The sequence below is a fragment of the Rhagoletis pomonella genome, unplaced genomic scaffold, assembly GCF_013731165.1.
Source record: "Rhagoletis pomonella isolate Grant_MI unplaced genomic scaffold, Rhpom_1.0 Rhpom_scaffold_00011, whole genome shotgun sequence".
NCBI lineage: Eukaryota > Metazoa > Arthropoda > Insecta > Diptera > Tephritidae > Rhagoletis > Rhagoletis pomonella.
The window spans coordinates 30,433,096-30,459,431 of record NW_023458565.1 but is presented as its reverse complement, the minus strand read 5'-3'; the positions used below and the strand labels follow the sequence as shown (position 1 = coordinate 30,459,431).

At 34.7% G+C, this 26,336-nt stretch overlaps 4 protein-coding genes across 6 annotated transcripts in view; 2 read left to right on the top strand and 2 right to left on the bottom strand.

The window, feature by feature from the left end:
* Positions 1–12,878: 12,878 nt before the first annotated feature.
* On the top strand, positions 12,879–15,650 carry LOC118747076. 2 transcript variants are annotated; one of them, XM_036481068.1, is made up of 4 exons: positions 12,886–13,152; positions 13,236–13,549; positions 15,209–15,378; positions 15,441–15,650. In XM_036481068.1, exons 2-4 carry the CDS (start codon positions 13,400–13,402, stop codon positions 15,559–15,561), a joined length of 441 nt encoding a protein of 146 aa, XP_036336961.1. In that variant the 5' UTR covers positions 12,886–13,152; positions 13,236–13,399; the 3' UTR covers positions 15,562–15,650. The 2 variants fall into 2 exon arrangements, with proteins under 2 accessions (XP_036336960.1, XP_036336961.1); XM_036481067.1 differs by having other exon boundaries at positions 12,879–13,549.
* Positions 15,651–20,784: 5,134 nt separating this feature from the next.
* On the top strand, positions 20,785–21,757 carry LOC118746975. The gene is made up of 3 exons (XM_036480970.1): positions 20,785–20,808; positions 20,865–20,982; positions 21,053–21,757. The coding sequence occupies exons 1-3, from the start codon at positions 20,785–20,787 to the stop codon at positions 21,403–21,405; spliced, it is 495 nt and encodes a 164-aa protein (XP_036336863.1). The 3' UTR covers positions 21,406–21,757.
* A 174-nt stretch (positions 21,758–21,931) lies between these two features.
* LOC118746938 overlaps positions 21,932–26,336 on the bottom strand; it is a 5,631-nt gene continuing 1,226 nt past the window's right edge. Inside the window, exons 1-2 of one of the 2 annotated variants that reach the window (XM_036480928.1) lie at positions 23,822–23,991; positions 21,932–23,769 (exon numbers count right to left, since the gene is read on the bottom strand). In XM_036480928.1, coding sequence (XP_036336821.1) covers positions 21,992–23,584 — 1,593 coding nt within the window. In that variant the 5' untranslated portion in view covers positions 23,585–23,769; positions 23,822–23,991 and the 3' untranslated portion in view covers positions 21,932–21,991. Of the gene's footprint in view, positions 23,770–23,821; positions 23,992–26,336 lie in introns of those variants that run through there. The other variant, XM_036480930.1, reaches the window with a different exon arrangement.
* The window catches only part of LOC118746974, a 2,728-nt gene continuing 994 nt past the window's right edge, over positions 24,603–26,336 (bottom strand). The window contains exon 2 of the mRNA XM_036480968.1: positions 24,603–24,699. Within this exon, the coding sequence (XP_036336861.1) occupies positions 24,603–24,699 (97 nt within the window). The remainder of the gene's footprint in view (positions 24,700–26,336) is intronic.

The window sequence follows — 26,336 nt, the reverse complement described above, 5'->3', positions numbered from 1 at the left end:
TAAGACTGGTCTGGGTTCTGGTAGTATTTTTATGCCCCAGCGCACTTGTTCACAAGGGTATTATAACTTTGTTTACATAACGGTTGTTTGTAACAGGCAAAACGAATCGGGATAGATATAGAAAAATGTATACATAAATGATCAGAATGAAATGAGAAATCGATTAAGCGGTGACTATATGTCCGTCCGTCCGTCTGTCCGTCCGTCTGTGCACACGATAACTCGAGTAAAAATTAAGATATCTTAACGAAACTTGGTACGTGTACTTCTTTCGAGCGCAGGACGGATGGTATTGAAAATGGGCAAAATCGGACAATAAGCACGCCTACCTCCCATGTAACGGTAATTTTCAGAAATACGAAAACTGCGATATTTTAGTAACTACTGAAGATTATGCACTCAAAATTGATATTTACAATAATTTTTAGACGAAAAATAAGAATATTATAAATTTTTGGAAAATCGGCATAGCCACGCCCACTTATGGTTACATGTGTATATCTTGGTAACCGCTGCACCAATTTCTTTCGAGCTAGGCACAGTTGTTGGCCTTAGTGCAGCATACCAAATGAACGAAAATTTTTAAAATCGCACAATAACCACGCCTACATCCCATATAACGGTAGTTTGGAGTAATACGAAATCTTCGATAAATCAGTAAATGTTTATTCAAAATTGATGCTTGGAACAATTATTTACCAAGAAATACGTTTATGATAAAATTTTGCAAAATGGGCATGGCACCGCCCACTGGTGAAAATCATATATTTAATACTTGCGCCGGGTATTTAATGTTCGGCTCCGCCCGAACTTAGTTAGACTTTCTTACTTGTTAATTTTTAGTTTTTTATTTTTTTTTTTTGTGGAGCTGCGTATTTCGCTCTTTTTCATGAAATCATAACATATATCTTGAAAAAAAGAGCCAGTAAGACTGGTCTGGGTTGTGGCACTATTTTTCGAACTTTGTTTTTTTTTTTTATAAAATAAAAGGACCAAAAATGTTGGTGTATCTACCTTTTATATTATTCTTATCCTACTTATTTATTTAACTGCATAATATAAAGTTCAAAGTTTGTTGCAACTATTGCTAATTTTTAGTCACGATTATCGCTAAATAACCCAATGCTCGCTCGCCACTCGTTCGTTCGCAATGCCGTTTCTTATTCACTATATATTCGTTATTTGCATAGTAAATTTTGAAGTTTATGGACGTTTCGTTAATTTTTTTCCCCAAATATGGCATTACTGTACCTTAATATATTGTAAATGTTATTACATAAATGTGTTTTATAGAAATAATTCGAGCTTGTTCTAATAACTTTTTCTATTTTTTTTCTCTTTCTTTCTCGTCTAACAGCAATTGGAAGTTTACAAAACGGAGAATCAACGCCTTAAAGAGGAAAATGGAGCGCTAATTAGAGTAATTAGTAAATTAAGTAAATGAAATTAATTTTAAATTAAATTTACAGAGTTACAATGCAAATTTAATGTTAATTTGAAAGAAAAGAACAAATAACAACAAGAAGCAATCCTAAACAAATTCGTTATTATACGAGCAGAAAGTTATTATTATTATTATTATTATGATTATTATTATTTTTTTTAAATTAAATAAAACTGCAGCATAGCAAGAAAGGTCTTAACTAAAAACCTAAACTTAGATTAGAAATATTCTTATATAGCGTCACTGTAGAAAAAGAAAGTATGTGCTTGTGTTTGTGCCGTTTGTTTTTAGGCTGCAGGATTTGATATTTTGGATTGTACAATAATGTAAAAGAAAAAAAAAATCACTAAAATATTTTATTACACTTTATGACTGTTTTAAGTTTTATTAGCCTAGTGTCAAGCACTGCGTTACAATATTTCATATATACATACATACATATAAAACGTACATACGTATAAATATATATATATATAAATACATGCATACATGCATACATAAATTTAATTGTTTGAAGTTTTTAAACGCGTTTAGGCGATCATTTAATAACACACACACTCACACCACACACAGACTCATATACCACATGCATACATACATACAAACAAACATACATACATTTATTGCGATTATCACACCGATGATATTAGACAAAAGGAAATAAAAAATTAAGAAATCTAGATTCTATTAAAGTAAATTTACACACATTCATTAAGGCAAAAAAAAAATTATATAACGTACGTGCATATACATATATACTTTTACCTACATACTATGTGTTTGTATCGTATCAAATCTAATGTAATGTAACTTAATAACGAAAAAAAAACTACAACGTGTTAAACAAAAAATAGAATTATACAAAATGTAAACAAATTTAGACACTAATGAAATCAACTAAACATCTATTCAAATTTAACACTAATATACATATATTATAATACCAGCTCATACTATGTATACACACAAAGAGACACGAGAAAAACAATTTGCTAAGCATTTTAATGTGTATGTATTTCCAAGTATGTATGTATGTCGAAATCGATTTGTTGTTAATTCGTAAATGAATAAAATGTTATAATTATATACTTACATACATACATGCATACATTTTTACTACATATTCATTGCATCGGCATTGCGGCAAATTTGCGCGCATAAAGTACATAAAGAACATATTGCATAAATGATTATTTAAATACATAAAGTGCATACCAACAAAAACAAGAATATTTATTTTCTCTGTAATTTTGACCAGGAACGTGAACCAGATGAAAAATTTGGTCGCTTCGGTTCAGCGGTTTTGCACCATTGGTTTGATTTGTGAAAACGGACTTTTTTGAATTTCAAAGCGCATTGATATTTGGTTTATGCATACGTTTTGAATCACTGCGAACTGAGTCAAAGCGCTTTATGTGTCGGTAGAAACAAGGTATATGCATATTTTCGTTATTTTTATGGAGCAATAATAAAAAAATACACAAAAAAAAATCAATACACACGCGAAACTAGGGCGTAAATATAACGAAACTGCGTTTTTAGTTTTTCATCAGGATTTTAGTTAAGGGACTTTGAAACTTCCAATAATTTTTCCAATAATCAGAAAAAAAAAATATTTCAAAAAATTCAGTTCAATGTTGAATAACAATGTGGGCATCAAATAAAAGATGGAATTTTGTAGAATTGAAAACTATTTAAATATTTGGTACACATGGACGAATAGGCACTGTACTTTTAATGAAAAATTTACAAAATATCGATTTCAAAGTCCTTTCAAAACAAATCCTGCAGTCGAATTCTGATAATCGCTACGCTGAAAATTCGTCGCCACATGGAAAAGTAACTGATACAATGTGTCCGAAGCCAAATCTGGCAGTAGGAGGGGCATGTAACTAGATGTTGCATGTTTTTAGGGGCGCCTGATATTATTTTGGAGCTTTTTGGCGATCAAAATTAGATACCGAATGTTGAAATTCGGCCGCTGACGTCGTTGCATACCAGCCTAACAGTGGGATTCTAAATGAACAGACAATGCACCTAAAATTATGCAACATTAAAGCCGAAGAATTTCAAAATCAAATGCAAAAATGGTAAATAATATTTATTTGAAGACGTCGCATATTTTTAGGCCTTTTGGTGATGACTTAGAGACCCACCATTTTATTAACAGTGCTTCTAAAAAGTGGCGGAGCGAGTTACTGTTTTTTTTTGTTCTATACCTAAAGAAATATACGCCTATTTTTTATTTTGAAATCAAAAAATATTTAAAGTTCGCTCAAAGCGCTCAAAGTTTTCCATGTGTTATAGTATATGAAAAAAAAACAACTTTTCATAGAAATGGTATAGAATTCTTAAAAATCAATCGGCGTTATCACGAATTTCACGTGAAAAAATATTCCCAAAAATTATATAGAAAAACAAAAATAATTTTTCCCAATTTGTTTTTGTTTTGCCTGTTAAATTATAGGAACGATTTATTTCCATGGAATTTGGGTGGCCATTCGAAGGCTCATATGTGCATCCGGTCAAATAAACGCTAAAATTTTGTGAGTTTATCAATTGGGAAATTTTTCTCGTCAGAGAACACAATATCCGTGAATTGGCCTCTTTGGAGCAAGTGTAAGGTTTGAAGCACTTAACTTACCGAACCCTGCATGACAACATTCATATATTTTTTTTTAACTTGAATTTTGTCTTTCGTCACTCGCTTTAAATATTTAACTAATGTAGTATGTATTTTTTTGCAAAAACCCGAATTATAAATAATTTTATTATATTTATTATTTCATGGCGGTCAAAAGTGGAGGAATGGTGTTTTTTTTAAATATTTACAATGTTTTTCAAGCTACTTTCTTTTATGAAAATATAGTTCATGTTTTAACAAAAACCATAAAAATCCAGCTCTCAAACTTTATACATAATTTAGGAAAACTCCATAAATTTTTATATAAATTTTGAGCATTTTAATTAGAATTTCTATAAAAAATTTTGGTATGCATTTACAAGGATTAAAAAATTTTAGTAAATTAAGTGCAAGTTTTGAGCGACTAAAAACTCGTACTGATTTTATTTTTTTTGCTGGTGGGTTTTACTGGCGTTGAGTTTCTTAATTAATTTCGCAAATGGTCTTGCGCATATTCTTTCACAAGAAATTCATGTTTATATGGAAAAAAGTGCAAAAAGCCGTCAAGCAAAAAATATTATTAAAAATCAATGCGATTTTTTAGTCGCTCAAAACTTGCACTTATTTTACTACAATTTTATAAGCCTTGTAATTGCATACTCAAAAATTTTATAAAAATTCTGATTAAAAAGCTCACAATTTAGACAAGAATTTGTGGAATTTTTCTAAGTTCTGTATAAAGTTTGAAAGCTTGATTTATATGGGTTTTGTTAGAGCACGAACCATATTTTTATAAAAAAAAATAACGAAAACACTAGCTTGAAAAAAAATTTTAAATATTAAAAACCAAAACGCTATTCAACCACTTTTGACCGCCAGTGTATGTATACATAGAAGGCGACACATCTGAACATCATATGCCTACTAAATAGTAGATACATATGTGCATACATACATACATATAATAAACTAAATAACATTAGTTCACTTTTGTGCAACGCCAATATGCACATCAATGAAATGGTATACTCACATCTGTAGACCCTAAAAACTTACTAATTAGTATATGAATATGTATGCATTTGCACATACATTAATACAACTCGTATACAGACGTATTGCTTTAAGTAACATCTTATGTATCACTTTTTTAACTTTTAATCCTATTTTATACTTACAGATAGGTATGACTTGATTTAATTACGTTATTTTAATTTTTGTTATTTATATACATATACATTTTAAATTATAATTACATACTATATAATGAATACTACATACCTACATAAATACATAAAGAAATGCAGTCTAAATAAATAAGTAAAGAAAGTTAAAGAGAAGCGCATTAAAGCTCCGTGGCGCATTAGCTTGATTTATTGACGAATGTAATACAAACATACATACATATGTAAAATAGTTATATTAACATTTTGTGAAAATTAAAGTACGAAACTTAAATATATGTGATCGATTAATTAATCCTTTATGTGTTTCAATTCACTTTGAAATGAACTCTGCTGAATTTGTAACAAATCTTTGGCTGTGGTAAGCAGCGTTGCCGATATATCGTCAATTTACCCCAAAAAAATCGTCATTTCCATTGCAGTGGGGGCGGGTTCCGAGTTGATTACTTTTAGAGCTGGAGCGTCGGCGTCCATTCGAACGACATGGCCAAGCCAGCGGAGTCGCTATATTTTGATTCGCTGTAAAGCTCATTAAGAAGCATACAGCAGATGATCTACTCTTTGTGAAATTAATTAAAATCATGTTTGTGGATCAACAGATCAACATTTTTTTAACACTGCATTTTTTTGCTTTACATTTGCTTATTTTACATATGTAGATACACCGTGGAGGTTTATGGCAAAAAAATATTTTAACCTCTAACTCATTATCTTCTAATATGTATACATACATATGTAAATATATTTACTGCAGAAACAATAAAACGTAACGAAAAAAAAACTTATACATATTTGCCGAAAAAATGCGTGCGATAAGATTTCCGTTTCTCAACCAACTCCGTATTTGTTTTTCTTTTTCGTTGAACCTTGAAGTCTTACCCGGAATTTTACTGAACATAATCTTACTTCCTTATAACAGATTTGAGTAAACAAATCTTATTCCGCAAGTGTTAGAATTAGTTGTTGCATTGTAAAAAGTGGTTGTAAAAATTCTATTAGAGTATCATAAAAGAACTAGTTCTACCCTTGCCATCAAGGCGACTCGAAACGAAGTATTCAGAGCGCGCAACTAATTGTGGGAGATCTCTCTTGCCAGCCGTGTATGACACATTTGGGTGAAGAAAAAAAGTACTCTACGGCAAGCGCGTAAACGGCCGTTTATAAATACTTAGCATAACTTTTTTTGCTGCTTATTAAGTTTTTTTAAACGCTAGAAAGATAAGGTTCACTTTTTCAAGAAGGGCGACAAATGTCCTCAAACACTCTTCAATGCGACCCGCAAATGACCCGAGAATGTTATAAATCGTCGAACAAATTGGCAAATGCTGACTTTGCTGCTACCCTACACATTCGTAGGTGCTAATGACCCAAACGTAGGTGCTAACGGCCAAAAGACACTTAGCACGCACCAATCTATTGATGTTGACCTTATCCAGCAGAACTGCGGGTGGGTACGCAAAGTTCTTCTCATCAAAAAAATAAAGAAAATGGTTGGATATGGACTGATACCGATTCAAAATGGTTTAGTTTCTAACTAGTTCGATTTGCTGCAAATTATTTGCGTATATAAAATATTGTATGTACATAAAGAACTTATGAAAAACCCTGAATTGTAGAATACCTACTTTTGCCATAAAACTTTGGCAGCGACCGCCCATGACCGGCTATAAATGCGAATGATTTTGCCAAGTTTTTGCACATAGACCTGACGATTGTGAATATTTTTTCCTAGAACTTGTTGATTAGGTATAAGAATAAAGTCCAAAAAAAATGTATTATCTCTCAAGATATCATAACGTAATGAGTCTGAGTATCATAAAAATGTGATAGGCTAGCTATCATCATTGCGTTATAATTTGCAGTGTATACATATGAATGTATTTAAATACATATGTATGTATATTATCTTAGCGGTCCGGAAATACTTCTGTACGATAAAGTGCACGATTAGTCCCCGGTGAAGGCTATAAAACAAATTAGATTCATATACAGTGCCGGACAAAAGTATTGGCACAGACAATTTTTCGCAATATATGCAAAGTTTTTTATTCTAATTTATTTTCAATATTTTTTAATAAAAGTATAGTTCGTACTACACCAAAAAAAAACATAAAAACCAAATCTCTAAACTTTGTGCAAAACTCAGAAAAATTCAATAAATTTACACACTAATTTGCAACTCTCTGTGCAAATTTCTAGAAAAATTCTAAGTATGCAGTTTTATGGCCCATTCAATTTTAGTTTAACAAAGTGCAAGTTTGAAGTATCCAAATATGCGCGTTGATTTTTGGCAATCCTTTTAGTGGAAGGTGTAGCTCATTTTCTTAATACAAAAAATAATTTTCGAACATACTTTGTATGGAAGAACCAGCGTGAAAAAAATTGGCCAAAACCAACGCGATTTTTAGCAACTTCAAACTTGCACTTTGTTATTCTAAAACAAGTAAGAGCAGCGCTGTCTTCGGCTATGCCGAAGGCTTCATACCTTTCATGAACATCTGCAAATTTTACTTTGACAGATTACTGCTTTTGAATACATGTGCATACATTGATAGAGGAGTTACATACTTATATAAAAAATCGCATCTAAAAAATCAGAGGTATGGAAGATATACTTTATATGGCACCAATCTAAGTGATTTTCACTGCTATGTGATCGGTATGTAAACCGGTAACACAATTTATTGGGTTTAGTTTCCTTTAGTATATGGCAAAAACTGGTATCTGAACAATCAGTGCTATAGGAGATGAAGCTTATACAGCATAGATTTTGATGATTTTCTCAGTAGACTTTGTATTATTATTTATAAAATATCTTACGAAATTTATCGGTTTTAGCTGTTCAAATAAAGAAGTTTTACAGTAAAATCCCATATCTGAACAATCAGATGTATGGAAGATATATGTTGTAGTCATCCGATCCTTGTTATTTTCACTGTAAGTATTCTGTTAATAATGAGAGAAAATGGTGCGAAGTTTCATGTTCCTAGCTGCATAAATGGAGGAGTTATGATAAAAGACCTCATATCTGAACAATCAGTTGTATGGGGTCTGCAGGTTATAGTGACCCGATCTTTGTTATTTTCGCTGTAAGTCTTCTGTTGATAATGAGTGAAAACAGCGCGAAATTTCATGGTCCTAGCTACATAAATGGATGAATTATAACGAAAAATCTCATATCTGAACAATCAGTTGTATGGGAGCTATAGGCTATAGTTACCCGATCTTTATAATTTTCACTGTAAGTTTTCTGTTGATATTTATTGAAAATAGTGCGGAATTTCATGTTCCTAGCTATATAAATGGAGGAGTTATAACGAAAAATTTTATATCTGAACAATCAGTTGTATGGGAGCTATAGGTTATAGTGACCCGATCTTTGTAATTTTCACTGTAAGTATTCTGTTGATAATAGGTGCAAGTACTGCAAAATTTCATGTTCGTAGCTGCATAAATGGAGAAGTTATAACGAAAAATCTCATATCTGAACAATCTGTTGTATGGGAGCTATATGTTATAGTGGTCCGATTCTGCCGGTTCCGACAAATGATTAATACATTATAAAAATACACCCACCTACCAAATTTGATACGGATATCTCGAAAACTGAGAGACTAGATTGCATACAAACAGACAGACAGACGGACAGACGGACAGACGGACAGACGGACATGGCTAAATCAACTCAGCTCGACGTTCTGATCATATAAGTATACATTTTAATGGGTCTATCTCTTTTTGTTCTGGTACTTACAAACATCGGACCAAAGTTATAATACCATTTCATGCTCATGAAAGGTATAATTAGTATGCCAATTTATTGAATTTACCAGAGTTTTGCACAAAGTTTATATTTTTATAAAAAATTATCGAAAATAAATTAGAATAAAAAACTTTGCAGATATTGCGAAAAATTTTCTGTGCCAATATTTTTGTCCGGCACTGTATGTATTTGATATGAATCATTTTTGGTTTCGGTAGAGTAAAATTCGCTCCATGTATACACAGATGGCTCAAAGCTCGAGGGTAGGGTTGGAGGAGGTGTATATTCCCATCACCTGGGAATCTCCCTCAGCTTTCGTCTCCCGGACCACTGTAGCGTTTTTCAGGCTGAACTGATGGCAATCGACAGGGCCACGAAACTGGTAAAGTGTGATATGATACCCCAAGTTGATATCTACATCTTCACTGACAGCCAGGCGGCAATAAAGTCCCTCACGAAGCAGTCGACAACCTCCATGGTAGCCATGAAATGCCGCGCATCTCTTAACGAGATGGCTGAGTCATTTCGCCCAAAGGTAATATGGGTTCCGGGACACTGCGGCATAGAGGGGAATTGTAAGGCCGACGAACTGGCGCGACTTGGCACGAAACTTCCTTTTGAGGATATAAATGACGAAATAGGAATACCCTTGCAAACTTGTAAGCTACTTATCTCCGAGAGGCTCACTAAAGTAGCGAACGAAAGGTGGCAGGACGAAATCACCTGCAAAACTGCCAAACAATTATGGCCGGTGCTCAGCGCCAACCGCACTGGCCTACTACTGAGTCTAAATAAGTCCAATATTAGATTATTAGTATCCGTCATAACAGGACACTGCCTAATTGGCAAGCACGCCTATCGACTTGGCCTACGCTCACATGACTTCTGTAGAAGTTGTCAAGATGAAGAAGAGGAGGAAACGATTCTCCACCTGTTGTGCCAATGCCCTGCTCTATCTAGACGAAGACTCTCCACTCTCGGTAGGCAATTCTTCGACAACTTGGAGGACCTTAGATGCGTCGAAATCAGGGATCTTCTAAAATTCGTTCAAAGTTCAAAATGGTTTTAGGAGGGATCGGGAGTTGCTGACCCAACATGCGGCATCACAATGGGCCCTGAGCCTAAGTGTGTCTTATAGACGACCGCGACAACCTACCTACCTACCTGTATTTAACAACGGTGAATTATTAGGGCCCGTTGTCAATGTCAACTTGAAGATAAGGATCTGTTTTTTTTAGATGTGCATATTTCTGTTTACAATCTGGGCTATCGCTGAATTCACCATAGTCTGATTTTCGTAAAATCTATAGCCTCATTAGAAAGAATTTCTTACACTGATACAATTGTAGGTACCCTAAAATTACACAAAAAACGCCGAGACACGTAAGTAAAGTTAATCGTAGATTGCGGATCTGTACACCATTTTTCTAGATGTGGTAATTTTCACCAAGATATTTTCATTTTGACTTTGCATTGCGAATGATAAAAAATTCAAACTTTAACATGGAAAATGTTACTCATATGTACGTTGACCATTCGTACCGATTTTAAGAAAGTTGTCCCGCTGAATATTTTTCAAAAGTCGGGACGTATGTATATTTGACTGTCCCGATTTTTTATATTTGCACCGATTAAATCCCTATTTACAGTGTTTTATTTATTAATTTAAGGGAGTCTCCCAAAACTATTTTTTCGGACAAAAGTGGCAGCACTTTAGTTACCAAGAAGAACATAGAATATAAGTGAGCCACAAACATAGCCAGCTCCCTTTTTTTAAAGATCTTTGGTTTTATTCTGTCAAACTGGTGCTCTCGCTATACTGCAGTCTATCATTGTTGCTTAATTTTTTTTTAAGGTTTTTGTAAATATTTGATAAGTTTTTTGTTTTATTTTAATCAAACGAAGTGAAATTAAAAAAAAATAATACTAATTTCCTCGAAAAATGGATATGAAAAATATAAGTACGTTCACGACTGTTATAATGCGAAATATGCATTTTTACGTGAAGAGTTGCTCGTTCACGACGTACGCCATGTACGAGTATGAGTATGAACGACCAGAGCTATGTACGATGTGGCGTATGAGTAACATTATTTTCTGCCCCTATTTCATACAAAAAATTATTACCGATTTTCATTTGACCATTCACAGCTTGTTTATTCGTCCATCGATTTACATGATTAGTAGCTTGATTTTCTTTTGCCCAAGAACGAACAGGCTTGAATACAAATGAAAAAATAAAAAAAAAGTCTGTTATTATACATATATAGCTTTATATGAAAATAACAAGCAGAAAGATGTTGATTTATCATTTCCATTAGAAATTCTTACAATACAAATATTATCTACAAATATTATGCTAATAAATCTCTTCCTATTTATTCACTGTGCTTACATACAGATTATAACCTCAATAAATTTGTTTAGTAAACATACCAGATAATAAAGATAAATGTCGAATGATGTTTTATGACCATTAACTAAGATATAAATATGTTGAAGTTGCTTTGAATGCTAACAGTTTCGAGCAAATTAAGCTAAGTGCAGGATTTTTGGTAGAGCAAGAGATTTTTCAAAGTACCAAGAACTTATAGTAAAAACAAGAAAACATGTCTGACAAAGTGAGTGAAAGTGATACAATAGGACATGTACTATTAATAGGAAATTAAAAAGTGTTTAATGTGGTTTTTGAACTACCGCTATAAAGATACCTTAGGGGACAAATTTAGTTGGTTTAAAAGGACAGTGAATTACAAGCGTGAAGGAAAAACAAAATTATTTTCTGTATTTTGGAACGAATTTGCGTCATCCCTTATCAAATTTGGTTTGGAGACGAAAAATCACACTGAAGATGGCACAACTCCGTAACCGATTTGTCTCCAAACCAAATTTAACAAAGGATGACGGAAATTCGTTCCAAAATTCATCATACACCCACTCTGTCGGAAACAACAATAACCAAAGAGGAAAAATTTTTTTAATTATTAGGTACATCCCACCACCACTATACATATATATGGAAATAAAAACGTCAAATCAACATTTTATTTCAAATAAAGTTTTTATGATATTTGTTTCCGCGAAGAGCCTTCCCAATGCTATTTTCTGATCAAAATTCTTCGTATAAAAGTCTTTGACTTAGCGGCAATAGGGAAATTTCGGTTTAATTTTTTTTTCAGCGGATAAATTACGTTTACAGAAACACCAAACACATTCACACATTGCAGACAACGTATTTTCCCGATTTTTGTCGACTTAGGGCCAGTTTGTTTAAAAACTTTCCGACATTTGATTGGCTAATCTTAGCTTAAACCACCCTGTAGAAAAAAATTATCAATTGATTAAAATAACCAGGTTCTAGCTCTAAGCTTTTTTGCGGGATTCCGATAAATAACTAACTCTTAATTAGCTATGACAAAACTAACTTTAAGTTAGTTGTAAAGTCGTGCAGGAGTCATGCAGACGTTATCGGGAGTTTGTTTTCTTTACATGTTTCTGTTTAAATATACTCATACAAAAATTACTTAGAATACACTTTTTTCTGCACTTCGCAGATACTTTTTCGTATTCTGGACAATTAAAATAAAGAACGAAATTTTATATTATCATTTTGATGGTATGTCTGATCGAATTCAAATATGAGACCACCTACAAAAGAACATGTAAACAAATAAGCAAATATGTAATGTTAAAAAAAAATAGTAAATAAATAAAAATATAAAAAATTTAAAAAATCTTAGTCCCATTTCCTGCAGGGCAGCTAGCTCGATCGTTTAAATTAAGTTTAAAATACATTCAAACTTAGCCTTGCACTGAAAAACTGTCCCTTAAGCGGCACTGTGCAACGCCGTTAAAGAAAATCTGTTTTTCCGACTCCCGTAAAGTTAGGGTGCCGTAGGAGAGTTTTGCAACTGGCCGATAGGTGGCTTTGCAAAGGCATCCAGGACATGTACTTCGCGGAAGGAAGCAAAATCACTTAAATGTTGCCATTTTTGTTTACAGATTATCGCACTATGTTTACTTTTTGTGGCGGCAGCATCAGCCACTAGTACATGTGGGGAGTGTGGCGCTAACTACGTTGCATGCATAACTAATACAACCTATAAAATTTGCACCGAGGAAGATGGATCAACAACTTGTGAGTAATGACAAACTAAATGCTATTAGACTCCTTAATATTTATTAGAGCAATGTCCACACATGCATCTCGTTTTTTTACAGTAAGTCCCATCGGTGATGATATATATGAATGTCAGGACGGTACATACTGCACTAGTTCAGATAATGTCTGTGAGTCGGACCCATCTTCAAGCAATAACATTATTGTATGTAACGAATCAACTGCTTCGTGTGGCAGTAGTTGTCAGGGTAAGGCAAGTGGAAAGATGATTTGCTCAAGCTCAACACAATTTGCCCTATGTATAAATGAAGTCGCCTCCGATCCATTATCATGTCCAACAAATCAATATTGCAGTGAGGATCTATACAATTTTAATTTGAAGAAAGTTTGTGCGCCACTGGAAACATTGGATTTCGTGAGTATTAAACATTCATTAAATGTACATACATTACACTGGTCAACAGGGATTTTGGTGCAGAAATAGAAATAGAAGTCATATGATGACTTTTTTGTGTGGATTTTTTTCATTTATGTCTTATATTTTTTGTAAATGTATTAGCTTCAAGAAATGGCCATAAATCGAAAGTCGTGTTAAATCGAGAAATTTCTCATTTTTACAACAAAAAAAATCTTTTTTAATCCCAGAACACTAATGTCAGTTGATTCGCCTATACCTACACTAGTGGAAGGTATTTTTATCAGGGTGAGAGATTTCACCAGAAAACAGCAAGCCTGGAAAATTAGTATAGTTTCAAGAAGCTTGTTGCTCTATTAGGAGATAATTATTTATTGGAATTTACAAGACGATAATGAAGATGATTGAAAAATTTACTTGAATTTCAACAAAGAAAAATTTACCATTTCCATACAACAATAAAAGTTTTTGGCCGTTTTCGGTAATTTTTGCATGTTTTTTGTATGAAAGCTGTACTAAATATTTATCGGATCGTATTCAAAATATAACATTACGTATTAAAAACATTATTAGTGTTCCAGGGCTAATCTTTGTGAATATCTAAGAAGCATGTAATTTTCATGAATCATGAATAATGAATGAAATATCGCAAATTTAATTACCCCTAATTTAATATATCGTGACCTTAATTCACAAAAGGCCCTAAGCAACAAATTTTTTATTTAACAGGAGAAGCAAAAACATTATAAAATGAGTATCAAAAACAGGTAGGCCTTTTTAAGGGCTTGCCAGATAGAAGTTCTTTTCTGCGTCATAGGGAAGCTTTTGACTAACATCGAAGTTAACTCTGTGATTTTGAATAGAAGACGCCACATTACCGCAACTAATAAAACTCGCCCAACAATCAACTTTTGACGCACGTCAATGCGGCAAAACAACAATGTATTGAACGAATTCAAACCAGCTGACTTTTAGCCAATCAAAATGAGCCGTTTTCTTTGCGCCCACGTTTTCATTTTTATTCATTAATTAATTCATTTCATTTTTATTTTTTTTAATTTTTTTTTATGTATTATGTTACCACATAACTTTGGACCACCTCAAACGCTTTCGATAATTATTTTTGCATCGGAAAGGTAGTGTCTCAGAGGTGGTCCCATACTTATCTGGTTAAGATCTGATCAGTGGATCATGAGATATATGTATATAAATATATTTTTTATTTATATGAGAGTTGAAGTCGGTTTTTTTTGCTAAAAATTACTTGTTGGTAATAACACTTTAAATTTTTTATTGAAGGTGTATTTTAACACATCCTGCCGAAATCTGTACGGGGCAATCTGTCTGCAGTTTCGAAAAAAATGGTTGGTTAGGGCCTTTGTGAATTAATATAGCGATATGTATGTATGTTTTCTACAGATATTAGATATTCTTATGGTCGAACTTTTTCTCTTTTATCAATAGCCGTTAGGTGGCGATATCTCGAAAACTACACGTTGAAAAAATATATAAAAATTATTTTTATCAGCAATTTATCTTAAAAAAACTCCTAACGATATCTCGGCACCAAAAACTTTTTCTAAAATTGTTGACCTGTGTAATGCTATAATGGAGGTTTTATTTGTGAATTAATTTCATATGTATGTATGTGTATTTTAGCTTGAAGCACAAATAACATGCCCTTCCACCGAGGAGATAACTCCAACGACCCAGTCTACAACTCCAACAACAACGACAACGCAATCACAAGCGTATCTATTAGGCGCATGCAATAATTCGACTGAAACTAGTTATTATTTTCAAGTAGCAAATCCGGCAAATTGTAATACGTAAGTAATGAACTATTTCTATGTAACTTTTAATTATAATTATAATTATAATATTTATTTAGATACATTTACTGTGAACGTAGTGGCTCAAGCTTCCTTGCATTAGAGATGAATTGCAGAAGTGGTCTATATTACAGCGCAGCTCAGAAGAAATGTATTCAGGCGACAGAGTGTCCGAATTAATATTTATTAGTAATCAGTATGTACATTTGTATGTGCGAATATTTATAGATCGGAAATCGTGAAATTGGCACACAAAAAAATTTAAAAAATATTATTTTATTTACCCATACGCTATGCTATCTTTTTAATATTTTAAAACGATAGGTCTTTCATGTTTGATTCTTCACTCCCTGGAAAGCAAACATTTGAGAGAAAAAGGCCGTTTTCACCATGTCTGGGTAACACGAATCCCCAGTTAAACATCATAATCGACGTTGTTGAATCCATGCGTAAAATGTGGTAAGCTAGAGCTTACACTATATGTAAGTATACCTATGGTCAAAATAATATTAGTGCGACATTTGATTACAATGGATCACAAATTTTAATTTAGTTTTTGTTCTCCAGACGCCATTATCCAATTTCTATGTAGAATTGCTCGGTCATACCGAAATTCGAGCTAATTTTTTTTTCTATGGATACGTTTTCGAGATATTTGCAAGCAGAAAAGCGTGCTACTTATGTAGGTGTACGCGGCGTATGAGTAACATTCCTTTGTGCTCAATTTTCATACAAATAATCTTGCGCATTTTTATTTGACCACTCATTATTTCGCCGATTTTCTTCATCAGCAACTTTATTTTATTTTTTTTGTAACAGAACAGGCTTTAGTACAAATACAAAAATTTGGCACAGAACCTGTTATTTTTTTAATTTTTCTTCCGTTAAAGTTTGATTTTATTTTTAATTTTTTCATAAAAAAATAAAAAAAAGCTGGAATGATTAATTAATTTGTCAAAAACTATAAGCCCAGTCGGAAAGTGATGTATACACGGTTTATGGAGAATTTCATTGGCTTTCATTTGCCGTATTTTATATTAAGACTTTTTAATTGGTTCGTTGATATACGTGATTAAAAGGAACCAATTGTGCTTAAAATTGCAATTTTGCTTTAAATTAAATTTTACCATGCATTATTTCCCTCAGTGTAGGGTAATCTGAATTTTGCCCCTGGGCGACAAGCCTTAACCGACTCCAATCGGGACCAATATTTATATGTGATATCTTCCACTATAGTGGCATCGACGTAAGGGTTGATGCTTGGGAAATCTGATGTAAAAATTTGCTTCATACATTTAAGAAACACCCTACTAATTTCTTTTAAATAAAGCCACAGTTGCAAAAGTGAGTTACTTAAAATAAAAAAAAAACTTTCGAAAGTTGATGCAAACTCTCCTCTTCCTCTTTATGGCTTCTTTTTGTTTGTAATGCATGACATACATATTATAAAAAAATTACTTAACCCGCTGATATTCTATGCGACGAAATTAGTGCTAAAAGAAAATTAACCAAAACCACAGATTGTCACGTCTCTAAATTATTCGTATCCATAAAAACAACTTCAATGCGATCCATGCATACTTATGTAATGAATATGTACATATATACGTATATACGTGGGTGCGTTTTGGTTTTTAAGACTAGCATACAAAATACTGCAAAATGATAATAAGATTTTTGCTACTAGAAATTTAAACGACGAACTCCTCGTATGTTCTTTGTTTTCACCGGTAAACTGTTGGCTGCTTGGAGCGATGTCCCCAAAGTCAGCTAGAAGTTGTTAGAAAAACGAAAAATCACCAGAAATTCATTTTTTCCTAGACTAGACTCTTCCAGAGTTAAAGCATAGACAGACGGTAGCGTTGATCCGGATCAACTCGTTAATTCGGAATTAACTCTGGAATTAACTGCTGTTGATCCGGATTAAGTCCTAGGGCTGGTTTCTCCAACTCAACTTTAACTTAGTTTAGCCATTTTATGGACTTAAGTCAAAAGTTAGCCCACTTTTTACAAAGCTTATTCTTTACTAAGTCTAAAAAATTTGCTAAACTAAATTAAGTTGAGTTGGAGAAACCAGCCCCTAGAGTTAATTCCCAAACTTAACTCGGATCAAGGGAATTTTCTATGACAACACTGACCAAAGCTCAGAGAGTGTAGAATACAGAGAATATGCAAATCTAGCATGGACATATACCTTTTCATCGGTAATTGCAGTCACCAAGCAGCCGCTCCTTCATCCGCGGTAGCCGAGTGGCGAGAGTTGCGTACTACAAGGTCCCAGGTTCGATCCTCGGTTAGAGCGATTGCCAAAAAAAAATCATTTTGTTATACCCGAGCGCACTTGTTCACAAGGGTATTATCGCTGTGTTCACATAACGGTTGTGTGTAACAGGCAAAACGAATCGAGATAGATATAGACAAATGTATACATAAATGGTCAGAATGAAAAGATAAATCGATTAAGCGGTGACTGCCTGTCCGTCCGTCCGTCCGTCCGTCCGTTTGTGCACACGATAACTCGAGTAAAAATAGAGATATCTTAACGAAACTTTGTACGTGCACTTCTTTCGGGCCTAGGACGGATGGTATTGAAAATGGGCAAAATCGGACAATAACCACGCCTACAAAAACTGCGATATTTTAGTAACTACTGAAGATTATTCACTCAAAATTGATAGTTATTTACAATAATTTTTTTCATATAACGGTAAATTTCAGAAATGCTTGAAACTTTAATATTTCATACACCCCGGCTTACCATCTAGCGGTAGCTTTCGAAAAGGTGAAAAACATATATTTAGTACTTGCGCCGGGTATTTAATGTTCGGCTACGCCCGAACTTAGACTTTCTTACTTGTTTTCATTGTTACTTTAATTTATTTGATTTATATATTTCATTTTACTTCATTTTATTTTCGTTTGTTTTACTTTATTTCACATTTTTGATTTTGTTATTAGTTAATTTAAATCTTTAGATAAAAAAAAAATAAAAAAAAATAATAAAAAAATAATAAAATAAAAACAATAACCAAGTAAAACCACTTTAAGAAATATAGAAGTTATATATGAATAATTAAAAAAAAATGAGCATTCTACGGGCCGTGGGATTCGAACCCACGACTTCGCGGCTCGTAAATCCGCATTACTGCCGTCTGTCAAGGCACAATTTTGATTAGATCAATTGCGGCGTTAGTCCGGATCAACGGACTGTTTAGCTGTTTCCGGTAGAAACCGAGCATAAATTGTTTGCCCAGCGAATGATGCTCCCTTGCCGGTAGATTTGGTATAGTTGTTGTTTTTGTTGTAGCGGCTTACAACTGCCAAGATCAGCCTGTCACTTAGTCGTTGTCGTCAAGCTCCAATGGGAGGCCCAAGTATGCCAGTCCGACTGGGTTGGACAAGAAGGAGAGGGGAGTTAGTTGAGTAGGGTTTAGGGGCATGTCGGGGGTGGCGAGTCATGGGTTGACTCTCTGCATGCCGGACATTCGTTGGCCACATCTAGATTTATGCTATTCCGGTAAGAGTTTAGCTGCAGTGTCCAGAGCGGGGTTGAGCTATGGTGGTGCGAGTCTCCCGAGACAGACGAAGTTCTATCTCGTCCACGTCATGTAGCTGTGTCCCTAAAACGGCATTCACAGCTCGGAAGTCGGTGTAAGTCGAGACCGAATCTCTGTGAATGTCGCTTGTGGCCTGTCGGTACCCTGTCAGGTTCAGTGGTTGTTTTATGAATTTCCGGACCTCGTCCGTCAGTTCGTATAGATGCCTTCTGACGTATCTAGGCGAGGGCTCTGCAGCAAGCAAATGTCTGTTCGGGTGCTCGTCTGTGGCACCGAACTAGGCACTGCTTGCATAGCATAGTATTGCGCTCCTTGGCGGGGCGAATTTCGGCCTCGTCATTTAGATGGTGTTCTTGCGACATCCGAAGGCATTACGTGGCGGTTCGGAGCGTCGTGTAGCTTCAGGTCTGTAGCTTCAACCACTGCGCTGCATAGTTTAGAAACGGCAAGCCTTTTATGTTCCCAGCAACGTTTCTTTGTCTTTGCCCCAGGTGCCGCCTGATAGCGACTTGAGGACCTTGTTGCGAACTCTGTACTCTATTACGACGTGAATACCCATCTGCAGTCCGACCTCCTTCGCCCAGGTGGTTGTTGTTGAGTTTGCCGAGGATTTTGTAGGGGAGAGGGTTAGGCTCCTTGCAGAGAAGAAGCCAGAAAGTTCGGAGGTAGTCGTTTACTTTCGAGCACAAGTCATCAATTCCATTCCCAGACGCCATTATCGATCAGTCGGCAGCATAATAGACAATCGAGACTCCCTCTGGTGGCTGAGGGAGCTTTGAAATGTATAAGTTAAACAGTAGCGGGGAAAGGATACCACCCTGTGGGACTCCCTGTTTTAGATTTTCCTCGTTTTGCTTGATTTGTCTCTAAAGACTACTGACGAGTTTCGACAACTCAGATGATTCGCCGACCACCGTTTAAGTCTCTGTGGAGGAGAGGAAGCCCCTATGTCTTCTAGGAGCGTGGAGTGACTAACGGTGAGAAACGCCTTTGACAGATTCAACGCTGCTAGGACTGTTCTCTTACAGGGGTTTTATCTGATGGTTTATGACGTTAATCTATTTCGTTTACTTACCTTAAAAGCAAAGGAAAAAATTAAGAATACATTAAAAGATAAGATCACTTTTGCTCGAATTTCAAATATTAACAACACCCCACGTACATACGCAACAAGACTGAAAGTATTTCAACAATGTTGAAAACAACAAAAACAACTTATGGAAAGTGTTGACAATTTTTTTATATTTGGTTAACATTAGTTAAGATAGCATAAGATTTAGAGCATAGACAAAAATATTAGCTGGTGAAACCAGATACCGACACTGTATTATACCCCATAGTAAAAAGTATGGCAAATTAGAGGAGAATTTCGATACATACTAACGACATATGTACATATGTATCCTGATATTTCATTTTTAACATAAATAGCGCGCAAGTGGATTGCAATGCTAAAGACAAAAAACGGAAAGAGTGGCAGTAACTGCCGAGACTCACTGAAGTGGTTAACAAAGGTTTAGTGGAAGTAAAGTGGACGCTACATTTCGCTCTACGTCCTACAAAGTTGTTAGTTTACTGGCGATGAAGCGCGAGCTAAGGCCATAAAACAGCAATTACTTTCAGGAATACACTTCAAGTAAACTAGTTTTGCGTTATTCTGTATACCCTGTGATTTACTAAGAGGTTTGTAAATCGCAAGCAAGGCCGAATATCCACTTTCAAATAAAAGCCAACAAAAAAAAATCGCGAAAATTTCATAAAAGCTGTGTAACATTAAAAGTTTGGTATTAGTCGTGCTGAAACTATTTGCGCGAGGTATTGCGCCGTTAGATATAATTCACAGAAGATGTTAAAAATTTACCAAATATTGGTAAGGAATATGATTTAATTTGTTACATCTTTAAATTAACTGCATCTTTTCATCAGATAGCGATTTTCGCAATTTTCATTATCATTCTCCGTGTAACCAGCCAAGGATGCAACGTTTGCCAGAGTAATAGTGCAGCATGCATTAATGAAACATCATTTTATTTGTGTTATGGGGGTAGATAAATGTGAACGAAATTCGTATGTCCCCAAGTGTGCATTAAAGATTTTCTTGAATACATTCCTAGGTACATTACCCTATACTAATCAAATATACAACTGTGCTGACGGTCTTGTCTGCTCGGATCAACCAAATATTTGCTTCCAGAGTAATGGAGCAGCAGCTAGTTGTGGCGATACTTCTAGTTGTGGATTATGCAATGCAAATCAAGTATTCGCATGCACCAGTCGCACCACATTCGCATTTTGTTTTGGTGCCACACGACCGACTGATGTAAATGGCACATGCCCGACGGGTTGGCTGTGTGACGCATCTACACAGAACATATGCGTTGCCGAAACTACGGTATGTAACAGCTTATCAAATACTTATTTTGAATTTCAAACACACAAAAATGTACATATGTACATGGTACTATGACTGTCTTACAATTTAACAGTTAATACAGAGATCATGTGATAAATTTATAGTGTTTTACGTTTAGAAATTAATTTATCTCAATTCTAATAAATGTGCTTAAGTTAAAGGTTACATATCGTTACCTTAATATATACACTCTATAGTATAAATACTTAATATAAAGATATAGTAGCTACAAAACTTGATAAGGTTCTTCAGTTGCGATTTTCTTCACTACTGGTTATAAAAAAAGCATAAACTAATTTTCTTATGTAGTAGTTGATTTCAAATTTGTTTAAGTCTTTAGTGAGAAATCTACCGACCTTTGTACAGAGCTTAATTTTGAAACAAAATGTGTTAGGGCCTTTCTATATTAAGGTAGCGATATGTACATATCATCGCTACCATGTCAAACTGTCCAATCTTATTTACTATTTTTCAGAATTCATCCATTATTTGCAGCTTGGATCAGCCGGTAGAAATAATTACTGAAGCGTAATTAGAAACATCTTAAATAGTTTTACAAACAAGATCGGCCTTGTGTGTGTTCTTTTAAATAATTATTTTTTATTTAAATATAGAACAAAAGCCTTATGCTTAACAATAATTAAAGATCTTCTTCATCATCAATAGAATTTGTGGCATCAGCAAGCCAGTTTCGTACTTCTTCTAATGCTGGTAACCGGAAACGCCACTCATCGCTAATATACCTATAAATTTGGTCGCCAAGTTGCAGAAGGTCCATTGCTACACGTCTTTCATCCGGCTTCCAATCACGATCTGCGCTACCAAACATCTCCATACGTAGCAAGGCAACCATCGAAGACGACATATATTTTTTAACACCATTAAAAAGTTGAGCTTTTGTTAGTGAGTTCTGCATGCTAGTGCCTGTGGCACCGGGTTGTCGACGGTTGACGTTGCCGCAATCCATTGCAGCCGATGATCCTGCTTGACTTGTAGAGACCTCTCCTATATGTTTTTGCTTATTTTCTTTTTCATATTGTTTGCATTTTTCGCGTAATTGGAAATTCTCCTCTTGAAGCCGAAGGTTTTCCTCTGTTAAGTCCTGCTCGCGCTTTAGAACTTTTTTATAGTTAACATCTAATTGCTCGTATTTTTGCTCAATGTTTTTCAATTTAAAGTTTGCGGTTTTCAACTCCTCTTCGGTCCCATTGAAAGTAATGATTTTACTGTTTACCTGCACTTTAGTTTCCTCGAGCTGCTCATTGAGCTGTTTAAATTGTGCCGACAATTTTTCGTATTTTTGCATAACGGTTTCCAATTTAATGTTCGCTTTATCCAAATCAGCTTCAGTTTTTTGTAGTGCATTTGTTTTACTTTTTGATTCTTTGTTTGATCTTTCGAGCTGTTCTTTGAGATGGTTAATGCAATCAGTTAGTTCTTCAGGATCAATTTCAAATTGTGAATCTTTTTCTTGCAACTCTTCAGTTGAATCTTCACATTGTTGATTAGGTAACAGACTGTTATTTGTTATTTCAATTGTACCTTCATCTATGAACTCGTAATCATCTGATGCCACATCTACATCTTCTTTTAAACTAATTTCGTCTGAGTCGAAATCGAAATTAAGCTTAACAATAGTATCGGCAGGCCTCGATTCACTGCTATTAGAAGATACACCGATAGTCTCACAATTTAAAATTTTAGCTTTTTTTGAGTTGCTTGGGTCTTTAGTGTCTAGTTGCGTTTCATTGCCCCTCTTTATGTCTTTCGATTGCGTAGCTGCATTCGCCAAAATTATCTTATTCTGCCTTATGTACTTACCCGGTTTTAAGTTGTCATGAAGGGAAAAAGGGAGAGTATATCCCGGCGGTGGAATTAAATGCTTCATTGTAGGGGTCGGCATTTTAATCAACTCAGGCCCACCGTTCTCTTCTTCATTAGCGTAATCTAAAACCATTTCTTCGTTAATGGGCATTAATGTGGGCTCCACATTTTTGGGAAGTATCCCATTCCTCCTGTAATTTTTAAAACACTCAGGTCGAAAATGTCTGGCGCAAATTACTTTATTATTTTGGAAGCCCGGAGGCATTTCGAGCATATGGATTACATTTGCTAAGCTCAACCATCTAATATAGCGTTCCCGGTCATTTACGGGGAAGTGGAAAAAATGCATGCCGGGATGCTGAGATGTTGCAACAGTGCAATCACGAAACGAACAGCGACAACCTCCCATAATTTAGAATCTGTTTTGGAATAAGGAACTCCTTTATTTTCTACCAGACTGTTCTTTTTATTATTTTGGTTTTGGATAGGTTGGCAGGAACTTAAATTCCCCTATCGCCAGGGTGTTCCTCTCGTTCTAAATTTGTTCCTCTTTGCTACTCGATTATGTAGCATGTGTGTGTTGATATCGGCAAGCTGTAATTGATTGTTGATTAAAATTTTTATTAATTTATTAATATTTTTTTACTTTTGGCCTGTGCTAGTTGATGTGAAACGCTAAAACTTATAAGCTTATCGATTAAAAGGTGACGTTATATCGATTAAACTTTAGACATTCTATATTAATTTCGTAAGACGGTTTTTACACCGTTCAAGTATTGAGCCAATTCTGCTTACATATAAAAGAGAGGGATTGGGAAGAAATGAGAAGACTACACATGCGTCTGTAGCGCCAAGTCGTTTAAATAGGTCTGCCAGATAGAAAATACTTTTTGCTTGGTGAGGATGCATTTAATTGACAAGACGTAAAGAACATGGCAACAATAGGGGTATTCCCTTAAACTCGTAAAAGCTTCGTAAAGCTCGTAAATTTACGAGCCTCGTAAAAGAACTGTCACAATTTTCACGCGTAAATTTACGAGGCAAATTTGATGCGCAAACGACCCCGTGGACTTCAGTGTTGTCGAGGCCGAAATTTTTATACTAACAGCCCTATTCGCATGCAATGACAAATCTCGCCGCTATAACTATTGGCCCGTAGTCATAGTCAAAATAAAGTCGACTTTAAAGTTAGTTGCAGCTTTTTGACATAATTTTCAATGGGATATCTGTCAAAAAAGCTGCAACTAACTTTAAAGTCGACTTTATTTTGACTATGACTACGGGCTATAGTCAAAATAAAGTCGACTTTAAAGTTAATTGCAGCTTTTTTGACAGATATCCCATTGAAAATTATGTCAAAAAGCTGCAACTAACTTTAAAGTCGACTTTATTTTGACTATGACTACGGGCCATAGTGTTGTTTATAATCAATTGTCACGTTTAGGTATGCAGAGGGCAATTTGAAAGCTCCAACGCTGACAATTGCTACTATTTTTGTGGTAACCTATTGAGTACATGACAACGCTAAAACATATGTTAATTTTATTAATCAATTTCATCAATTACCAATTTTATTAATTTTGCAAAAAGTTACAAAATTTTACTAAACGAAAACTGTGAAACCATTTTATTTGGCTAAATCAGTGCGTTAAAAAGTTATTATTTGCGTATGCATATCGTAATAGTATCCATTGCAGAATATTATTAATGGAGGAAATAATTATTGGCCCGTAGTCATAGTCAAAATAAAGTCGACTTTAAAGTTAGTTGCAGCTTTTTGACATAATTTTCAATGGGATATCTGTCAAAAAAGCTGCAACTAACTTTAAAGTCGACTTTATTTTGACTATGACTACGGGCCATTATGTACGCGGCTATTATTGTGGAGCAAGAAGACTTCTGAGGGAACTTCGAGACAACAGTTTTCTTTTTATAGTTTTTACACGTTTGCAGTTCTTGGTGGCCTTCACAAAACTGCTGCTGCTCTTGTGCGGTGCATTCATATTTTCCACGCCTGTTATTACACGAATTCATAATAAAATGAAAAAATTTCCTATTATAAAATTACTCACTTTTCCGGCGTTTCGTAATCCATTGCTGCGGTGTATTTTATTTAAAAGAAATCCCGTCTGTTGCAGTGGCAGTCAAATAGATCAATTAAAATGTAAACAAAGAACAGCTGTTTCACTATAGAGAAACTTTCGCCGCAATAGACAAATAAAACGAGCTTTTCGCTTGTCATTATTGACTGTGCATACCTTTGACAATAGTTGATGACACGATAATGACAATTGTGACTGTGACAACACGCGAATAGAGCAGTAAAATGTATGATAAAATAATGAAAATAAATGAAAAAAATAATACGCGAATAAAATGAATGAATTTCATCCACTAAGTGTATTGACTTAAGTTGTTTGCTAATTTTCGGCATTTTTAATTGTATTTTAAGCGAAGAGTGATAGAGACAAGATGACGGGATGTTATGGAAAATGCTACGAAACAAAAATTGCTTCACAAAATCCAGGTTGATCTGTCAAACAGTCACTTTACGCACCTATTTACACCTTTTTGCAAATGGGGGCCTTCCCATAAAAGCCTCGTAAACTTACAAGTTTTACACGGTTTAAGACTACATTGGCCACTGTTAGAGAATTACCCTATTTATCTAAAAGGCCCTACATACGTATCGATTTATCGGCCACCCGCTAGAAGTTGGTGGTAAATAAGCAGTGTGTAGGCAAGTTGGCAAACCTTCGACAAGTTGTTCGTCAGGTTGGACGCTAAAATGCCATTTCATTTTTTGTCGGCTCGTTTCGCTAGTGAAAATGTATATAATTTGTGAAAACAGGGGCGGTAGCAATAACAAATACATAAAAATTAAAAGCATATCTAGCATAGCTTAAAAGTTTACCGGCGCTGTTGTGTTGTTCACAGTTCAAAGACTCTCACTCAAATGAAATCGGCCAACTGCTTGGTGCGTTTGTAGCAAGAATGATAGAATACAAGATTGCGCCAATCGAGCTGAGAGTAATTGGCCGTGACGTCAATAAATACCAGAATGAGAGAGCAAGACGAACTCGACAAGAAAAAGAGGAAGCATCGAACAAAAGACAGTATTGCCAAGTTTTCAATTTGAAAAAGCACCAAATATTTATTGG